The 10,177-nt window shown below is 37.4% G+C and overlaps 1 protein-coding gene across 1 annotated transcript in view; it reads right to left on the bottom strand.

Annotated features, from left to right (window-relative positions):
- Positions 1-9,420, bottom strand: part of lats2 (large tumor suppressor kinase 2) — a 74,978-nt gene extending 65,558 nt beyond the window's left edge. The window contains exons 1-3 of the mRNA XM_063054180.1: positions 9,263-9,420; positions 8,728-8,956; positions 660-1,180 (exon numbers count right to left, since the gene is read on the bottom strand). Of these exons, the coding sequence (XP_062910250.1) occupies positions 660-998 (339 nt within the window). The 5' untranslated portion in view covers positions 999-1,180; positions 8,728-8,956; positions 9,263-9,420. The remainder of the gene's footprint in view (positions 1-659; positions 1,181-8,727; positions 8,957-9,262) is intronic.
- Between the last annotated feature and the right edge of the window lie 757 nt (positions 9,421-10,177).

Raw genomic sequence — 10,177 nt, forward strand, 5'->3', positions numbered from 1 at the left:
TGAGAGATTCTAGGGGAGCCTCACAAGAATGATCCCAGGAATGAAATGGTTAACATACGAGGAGCACTTGTTGGCTCTGGACCTGTTTAGAAGAATGAGGGGGGACTTCATTGAAGAAGCCAGGAGAATGGGGTCGAAAAGGAAAATAAATCAGCATCAGCATCATTGAATGGTGGAGTACACTGGATAGGCCAAATTGCCTAATTCTGCTCCAATGTCATAGGTGAGAAGAAACCAGAGCACTCAGAAGAGAGACACATTGACGTAGGGTGAATGGGTAAGCTCTATGTAGCACCCAAAGTCAGGATTGAACCCTGGTTTCTGGCATCATGAGACAGTGCCTCAACCAGCTGCCCCACATGACCTTTTGTTTCTCATTATATGCACCACCTACAATGAAAATGGATTTTAAAAAATTAACTGTACAATGGCTTCGGACATTTCACCACCATTATTTCCTCCTACTTCTACCTCAGTCATCTACTACTGTCATTATCATTTACTGGTATCCAGTTGTACCCTCTTCATTACAATTGAATGTGGAGGTAGCTCGCATGGAAATTACAAGCCAATACACTTTTAGTTTCCCAGTGATAGCCAAAGCCTAACATTTTATAAATTAGTGACACATGGCAAAATGTACCATCAGTGAGACGTACCTGTTCACATCCAGCATTCACTAATTCTTGAAGCATCTGCCTGTTTACTTCAACGCTGATGGATGAACCTGACTCATTTGCAAATGGCATTAGGGAGTTTCTGATTTCCCTGAGAGCTTTCTGATAAGGGCCAAATTTTGGGACCGGTCGCATCTGCTGCTGTCTGGTGGAATCTTTTCCAACAGTGACTTTCAGGTCAAGCTGGGTTTCATTGTTAGAGCCAACATTCAAGCCCTGACTTGAAGATTTAGGAGGTTGCTTCAACCCCTCCCGAATTTCCTGTAGTCTTTGGCGGCTGTTTCCAACATACGAAGTGGCTGGAAATGTCTTTGGCCTCATCACCGAAACAATTTGTGCTTTTCATAAATAAACTCTATGGACTCAATGCAGATGTTGAGGAGGTTGTATCAGTCTGCTGTAATCAATATATTTATACTTCCTCTCTTGATAGTCACTCGTGGTCCTTTGATTTATTTTCAACAGAAAGATTATGTCAACTTCATTCCCATGACCATCCTGATCTAAAATATAGAAGAGGAGTTATTAAGACAGTTATAATTACAAAAAGCAAAATTCTCTAACCTGTCACTTGATTGAAATATATTATGAACATGCTTTCTCCTTTACATACATGTCTGCAAGTATGTGCACATTTGTGGATGAATGGTTATAAAAAGGTTGCAAAACCCAACATTCCAAGTATATTTTCAAATAAAATGTGAATATACACTTATTATTTTTCAAAAACTGCTAAGAATATCCTATACTCCAATATCCAAGTAGCTACTTAACCTCTTGTTAATAAAACACAGTTTATCCAGGTCTTAATATTTTCCCTCTCTTTCCTATTCTTGCAGAAGTTCCAGACTCATGTTGGAATAATGTTGAATAGTTCTCTGGGGGATTTTTTTTTCATATATGAACCCAGTAATGGGGTAGATCACATGATCATGATAGACATCACAGCTAGGCTTCACCTTGTCTTTGCTAAGTGACAAAGAGTACAATTTCCAGCAGGATATTCTGGTTGGCAATGAGAAGAATTCTGGCTGGTTTTTATCTCCTTTCTAGCCAAGAGTGTTGAGGCCCCTATACTGCGCTATTTCTGAGAAAATAAACAAGAGCTATTCAGAAAGCAGTACTTGATACTTATGAATTCAGCCCTTTCTGATATCAATACCAATTCTTTTTGTTTAGAGGGTAAGTTGGTTTAATTGATAGCTGCTTGAGTCAACCCCCACAATGGACTTGCACATGTATTCCTGACACTTGTCACATTGTAACAGTGACTCAATAAGGTACTTTATAGGGAGCCCTCAAGAATGACATTTTTTATCCATTCCAGTTCTGTTGGATTTAAGGAAGCTATTAAGAATTCTGCCACAAGAGAGGCAGAGACATTTAATGTGGTGGTTTGTTTAGAATGTTCTTTTGTTTCTTGTGTTTTCTCTTAGGATCCACATGATCTTCAAGTAACTCTCAGTACTTTCCCCAATGCCCCTTCTTAATTTTTAAGGCAATGGGACAAGGATCCCAATAGGTTTAGAAGAATATTAATCTCTCCCCACCTTCTCTCTCTCTCTCTCTCATACACCACCCCCCCTCCACCCCCCCCCAAAGGGAGGCGTGGACAACAAACTTGAGGTACTTTTTCTGTCCTTCTGGGAAACTCTTGACATGTTGAGCTCTGAATAGATGACAAGCTTCAGGGAGTTTAATGTCAGCCATGCAAACAGTGTGAGCATAGTCATAACTTCAATGATGGAGGTATTGGCCTGGAGAGGAAGCTGATGTCAATTCTGTCAATGAATTAAGACAGCTCTTCAGACATAGTTTTGGGAGTCACTTCTCCTCTACTTTGAGGTGCCTTCTGGCGGTGGTCCATGTCTCTAAAGCATACAGAAAAACATAGATGACTGCTGCTCAGTAGAGCATCAACTTCATACTGGTTTGAGTTTTGATCTTTGAATGCTTCCCCCCCCCCCCCCTTGAGGCCAAAGGCTGGGCAGATGCACTGGATGTAGTGATGAATTTCACTGAGATGCGGCTCTAAGATATAAAAAGTGATCCATATTTTCTAAGGTATACAGTGCATCCCAGTTATTGGGGGCAGCCCCTTATTTGTGACAACTCTTACAGAACAAAAACTGAGAAAATAGCTGGGACTCCATTTATTTGGGACACTATGCTGCTTAATTGGGACTGGCCACTGTTGTCAAACAGTCTCTAACTAGCGTCAGTCACGTACACGCGCGAGTCCGTCAGACACTACACCGTGCTTAAAACAAACAGTTTTTAAATAGCGTCAGATGTGTGTGTTTGTGTTCAAAAAGCAGTTGGCAAGAAATAAGCAGCAAGACAATTTAGAATTGTTTTGCTTACGGTAGTTTTAAGCATTGAAGCTTGGAGATGCCAGAAACAGCTGGAAGTAAAAATAGAACGATTTCACTACTTTAACAGGTTAGGAACTACAAAGAACTTGAAGGCATTGACAATCATCGTGAACATTAAAATGAAAAATGAAGATTTGGAGCATGTAATTGTCAATAGTTTTGTATAAGGGCAATCCATTATCTGTGGTGATTTTGTTCATTTACAGTTAAAAGTACATGACACAGATGAATTCTTCCAGCAATAATTATTAGGAACTAATACCGATTTGTATTACTGTAGTAGTAATGACAGTGTTCTAGTTTGTTCTATATGTTATTTAAATACATAATTTGTTACTCCATTTGTCTTTTTTTAAATACCTTTTTAAACTATTTCCATGAAACTTCAGCTAATTGGGGCAGCTGCTTAACTGGGCCAAAATGTACTGGTCCCGATGTGTCCCAATTAACTGGAATCCACTGTAGCTGAGTATATTTATTGGCTAATGTTGTGCAATAGGATATGTCAGAATCAGAATCTGGTTTATTATCACCAGCATGTGATGTGAAATTTGTTAACTTAGCAACAGCAGTTCAATGCAATACATAATCTAGCAAAGAGAGAAAAAAATAAAAACATAATAAATAAACAAGTAAATCAATTACATATATTGAATAGATTATTAAAAAAATGTGCAAAAACGACCTTCATTTTATGGAAAAGCAAAGCAAGGCCCATACTCTTATTTAACTATCTGTTAAATCTCAGATCTCCCCTTTCTCTCCAACCTCAGCTTTCAGGTGCCTGTTTTGAGTGATAAACTTGGGAACTTACTGATGGTACTATACCAATGCCAACCATATCTATCCTGTACTCTGGAATTCCTATCATCTACCTTCACGTATGCAAATGCTCGTGCAGCAACTCAATGCATAAAAGAATGCAGACATGGTCAAGAGGTTCAGTTGTTCAAACATCAGGATGAGGAGGAAATGTGATCTAAGTGACCGACTGAAATGATTGTTTGTGCCAGATGGGGTGGTTTGAGCATCCTGGGATTTTCACGCACAACAATCTCTGGAGGTTATACAGAATGTTGTGAGAATCAAAAAAAAAACATTTAGTGAGTGGCAGCTCTGTGGGGGGAAATGCCTTGTTAATGACAGGGGTCAGAGGAGAATGGCCAGACTGGTTCAAGCTGACAGTAACTCAAATAACCCCATGATACAACAGTGGAGTGCAGAAGGCATCTCTCGATGCACATGTTGAACCTCAAAGTGGATGGGCTACAGCACCATAAGACCATGAATACACACTCCTGTACCTAATAAAGTGGCCATTCTGTACATGTAGCAAAAGCCAAGCTAAAAGAAATTCAATAACTCTTCCAATCTGAAGTCTAAAAATTATTTTGAAGTTAAGCTATTTGCTGGAAACTGCAGAGATGAACAGTACTTTCCCATTACAATGCTATTACTGAGAGAATATATCAAATACCCACAGTCAAAACGCCCTCTAAAATATACCTATATCTCCTATTCAACACAACACACACAAAACGCTGGAAGAACTCAACAGGTCAGGCAGCATCTATGGAAATGAATAAACAGTGAACATTTCAGGCCAAGACCCTTCTTCAGGACTGAAAAGGAAGGGAAAATATGCCAGAATAAAAAGGTGGGAGGGGAAATGAGAGAAGCATAGCTAGAAGTTACATGGTTGAAGGGTCAGAAGGCAGCAGACATCACACAGGGGGAGTAATGAGAGAGGGTCTCACTGAACTCTCATTGAAGAGAAGATTTAAAATTCTTCAGGGTTGACCTATTCCCCAGATTTTGTTGCCATCTCAGTAGATCAAGTTTTCAAATTTAATTGAGGGAAAAATCTTGCAAATTAGTTTTTTTGTTTTACTGGGGTCATAACATACTCCACACTAATTTGGTACCATATATATTTTAAAATTTGTTGATTAATCAGCATGTCACACTGATTACTGCATTCTAATAAAATAATTCTTCCTGGAGTTACAGCACAGCTTTAATGCCTAATATACTCTTCGGAGACTCAGACAGAACCATTGAGAATCATGTGACTATTTATAGGGGAAGAAAGAGGAAGCTCCCCTACATTCAGAGAGTGCCAGGTATACTGTGATTGGCCAATGGAAACAATATTTGCTTGTTCTAGCCCGAGCAGACAATGTCAGTTATTTCCTTTCTTTGAAATGGCCACACCAAAAAAAAATCACCATAATTAGAAGTGCCAAATTTTACCATTTTGAAATGCAAAGTTATGGACCTTTATCCTCTGGATTAGACCAATGCCATTAACAATATAAACTACAACTTCAAGAAGACACTGAGAAAAAAAAATGTCAATAAAACAAAATAATGATATTATACAACAGAGAGGAAAGTGGAGGGGCATCTTGTGCTGTACAGTCGTAGATCAATAAATTAAATATCAATTATTTTATGGAATGCATGAAGAGATGACATATATCCAGCTGAGCACCACTCAGTTAATTGTCTCTTTCAAGCAAATCAGTTAGTTTTGGTTTTTCTGGGCTAAGGTGGGGGTGGGGGCTTTTAAGCAACCTCAGAATTGAAATTAATTGCTCTTGTTTATTTTAGAATGCTTAAAATAGAATATTATACATGTGCACTATTTTGCAATAAGTACTTTGCAGGAAAAAATGTGAAGTATGCAGTTTATAACAAGCTGAGGCAAGTTATAGTGTATTCTTTTCTTTCATCCATGAATTGGTTTAATCAGTAGTGTCAATTAAAGGGAGAAGACTTAACTTGCCATGACTTGCACAGGAAAATGAACAAATTTGTAATACTTATTAATTAAAAGCATTTACATCTATTAAGTACAAAGGCTTACTAATTGTTTTAAGACTTTGATATACATTTTGCAGTAGGATTTGACTATAAAAAGTTAATAATAGTTTTAATGTAGTTACAATAACCATAGCAGTTAACTTTTTACAATGTAACTGTTAATAGAAAACATGGGGCACCTTGTGTATAATTGGCACCTTTAATTCTTGAAAGACAAATATTACAAAAACATTAAAGTTATAAAGAAGATGTAACAGCTGAAATAATGTTGAGCAAGTTTATTATCACACTTTTCTTACAGGCTTTTTTCTTAGTAGCTGTTGTATTTGAAGTGCGCCTAACCAGAGAAATTTTATATCATTAGGCAATAAGCAAGAGATACTGATGTCCTAACTACCTTCTGGACCACTTAATATTTAGAGAATATATGTCCCTGTTGCAAAGCAATAGCTCCGCATTTGCTGAGTTCAGCATTATTAGACACTCTCACTTATTTGGCAAGAGGACACATTCTAATAAATTTCCAATACTTTCTATATCATACTACAAAAGGCCACTTTTCTGAAAGAGAATTTACTCCCGTTACACATTTAACTACTTAAATGTATGCAGAATATGGCATATGAGAAGTAATAAAACAACTTGTTAGTAATTTAACAGATTAAAAAAAAATGGCACATGATATGACTGTTCTCAGGATCCATGGGACCTAGTTTAAATATTTATATTCTCCAGGATTCTACAACCTATTTTTAAAGTCAACTAATAAGACTAAGACAAAATATTTTCAAAACTGATTTTATTAACTTAAAACAAAAAATACTTCAGCTAACATTTTACCATGTTAATATTGGTACTGTTTCAGAGATAAAAAACTTTCATATCTGTATTGTACAAACATCTTCTGTCACGGTAACCTGCACTGTTCTAATTTACCATGTTATTCTTCTGTATGCAGTTACATTACGGCTTTTCTGCAGCTATGGTTAAAATTACCTTTTTGAAAATTATGAAAACATTTATTGATTAACTGCTAGCACCCCATGTAATATTTTAAAATAATTTAAAGATAGTTGGAAATCAGATACTTGTATTTAGTTTAATGAGGCATAAAACCACATTCCAATGTTTCCTGCTAAAAAGAGGAAGTTACACCAATGTAGGGATTTAAAAAAGAGGGAATTGCTTTGAGGTTGAAATCCAGTAATAGTTAATTTGTAAAACTTTGAATCTTTTTCAAGTACAAAGTGATTGCTAACAATTATGTTGTTTTTCAGGTTTTGATACTACCAATCAAAATTGGATTCAGCAAGGCTTTGCATTACATTGTGTACACACACTGGGAAAAGTAATGCATTTGTTTATATAAATAGTAAACTGAAACATTGATTAGCAGATATGTGTTATAAATTATCTCTAATTTGGATTATAATTTGTTTGTGGATTGTTGTGATGAGAAACAAATGCATTACACATTTTAAAGTCTAAGATATGCAACAAATAAAGCACTAGAATGAAGACTGATGTTAATGGCACATAACCAATGTGAGAACATAAGAAATAACCAGATCTAAACCATTCACTCCTACAAACATGCTGCTCCATTTAGTTACACCATGGATGATCTTTCCTGTCAACTACACTTTTATGCATTACCCTTGTGTCTTCATTCCCCCCCTTCAAAAATCTCTTAGTCCCTAGTCAGGTGATCTTTTGGGCTCATTACAAACTTTAGAACTTGGAGTTCAGCACTTTCATATCATGATATTATTACTCTTATTTACCCTTCTTTTAGAACTTTATTTTAAAATGCAAAATGTGTGTAGGTTTTCTCCATGTTTTAAAATTTTGTTTCCCTTACTCCCACCTTGAATACATCTTGAAACATATTACATCGTGAAATTTTTACTAACTTTTGAGATTAGTCACTCCAAAATATCACCCGCCCACCAGAAGTATTGTCATACCAAATGAGCTTTTCCAACACATTTTCAGATTTTTCCAGCTAGTTCCCTTTAGTTATTCCAGTTAGTTTTCCCACCAGAAAACCTGAACAAATTTTATTCACTTCTCATTTAAGTCATTGTTAAGATTGTAAATAATTCAGACCAAGCACTGATCTTTCTAACACCCAACACCATTCCAACTGGCAAAGGAGCAAAGTATTTTGTTTCATAACCAATCCGATGATGGGCACTATATCTATCTTGCAAGTCCTAACCGCCATGAAGTCGGACAAATTAGTTAAACAGCATGACTTCAACAAAATTAGATTCTAGAATTTTCTCTAAAAGTGATAGCAGGTCGATTGCCCTCCAAATCCTTGTTTTCTTTTTTCCCCCTCCCCACTAAGTGCGAAAGTTAGAAGCAGAATATACCATTAACAAAGAAACCGATTATTCTAGTAATCGACGAATAGATTACAGTACTCGAAAGTAGTTTATCGACAATTTTACTCTTCTGATAAATCTAACCTTCTCTTTTGATTGTACTTGATATTTTACACCGAACGTCTAGAATTACCGATGACAAGCTTCCGAAAGCATGTAAGCTTCAGAATTGCTTACATTGCGGCCCTGATTCAGCGGACGTCAGTGGCTACTCGAAGCTGTCATCGGAGGGTCTTTGGCTGGCCTCAAAAATGTTCTGAAATTGTTATCATGTTTCAAATGGACACGCGAACTCTCCCAAAGTGGGATCTATCCTCGAAGTGGTCAAGGTTTAAGACGACTGCGAAATGGGTTTACTTCACGGTACATTTAAGATCGTAGTCAAAAAGAAACTGCTTCAAATAATCGGAGTTTTTTTTTAACGTGACAGGACAAGAAGAGATTTAAATAATACATTACCATCAAAAATATCTTCCGTAGTTAATTACACGTTAAAATCACAAATCGTCTCCCCAAGACTGTCCCCGATGTAATGGGGTAAATACAGGCAATTTGGAGTCACCGCAGTTTCTCTTTTTTTTACACGAAGTTATGCGGCTCAGAGCCAATGGAACGCACCTCGGCCCGAGCAACCACATTCCACAGCAGGGAGAAAATACATTCAATCTACCAGCGACACCATGTTGTGCTGTGGGAATAGAGAGAAAAAAGAAGTCCCCATTTACCAACATTATCATTAAAAATTACTATAAAGTGGCATAAATCTGGTTAGTCTTCAACAATTACTCAAATTATTAAGAAACGTCAGCTGTAATCCTATAAAAAGCTCAGGACAGTACTTAACTCAGATTAGTTTCACTATTAAATTTTAAGAAATTTAAATACGTAGGCCGGACAATTTGATATGTATAAAATATTTAAATATGATAAATCTAACCATACAATTGAACTGCTTTGAGAGCTACCGCGTTAAGTTTTCAGCTTAATTACTTACTTGATGTTACTGCCTTTTCTACCCCTGAGCTTCTTGCTTGTAATAATTTCCTCCGGATCGTGCGCTTTAAACACAGCCGATCGCAGAGCCCGGGGTCTCGGTCGGCGTCTAATTTCTGCCCCCCGCTCGCTCGCTCGCTCGCTGGCTCTCAGAATGTGGGCCGGAGTTCGGAAAGCACCTGATTGACAGCCGCGTTCCACATTATTTTCATTCCATTCGGGTCACGTGGCTGCGCTCACGCGGAGCGGCCCCGGCATACCAGCAGGAGGCGGGGCCCCCGCTCCAAAGATTCGTGACGCTTCTCCGAAATAGTTTCGGCTGACAATTAGTATTTCGTGGCATCTATATGGTACCCACTTTTTAATTGCATATCTTTGACTTCTTTGTCTCTTCTCACTCTTCAAAAAAAAATTCCCCAGTCGTGGTCTACTGCACTTGAACTCTGAAAATAACCGAACTAATGATGCAATAAGAATTCAGGGAAACCAATAATCTCGTGATTTCTCTTTAAGAAAATAGGAGGTGTTTCAAAATAACAGTACAGTTTCTGCTTTTAGCAATGAGGTACAACATCCTTGTGGCTTAATTCCGCAGATAGACCTGTTCCGCGCTGTTCGATACTGAATTTTAATATACAGAGAGCGATACTACAATTCTTGAAAGGGATTCAGACCTGCCATCCGTGTATGTTAAATCTCTTATTTGATATTGAAAATATCAAATGTGTGTTTTACTTTCGCACAAATGACTTCTTAACGTCAACAAATTGCCCTTCTAGATCCGGTCCAAACTGATTGTGCTTATCGCTTTGAAGGGAAGGTGATAAATCCTCTTGACGTTCGTAGCTCCTTTCATCATGCAAACTAATGCTACAGATTCCCTTGAAATCATCCCATTCCTCTGATATGGAACAGT

Source organism: Mobula hypostoma, chromosome 7, assembly GCF_963921235.1.
Source record: "Mobula hypostoma chromosome 7, sMobHyp1.1, whole genome shotgun sequence".
Taxonomy (NCBI): domain Eukaryota; kingdom Metazoa; phylum Chordata; class Chondrichthyes; order Myliobatiformes; family Myliobatidae; genus Mobula; species Mobula hypostoma.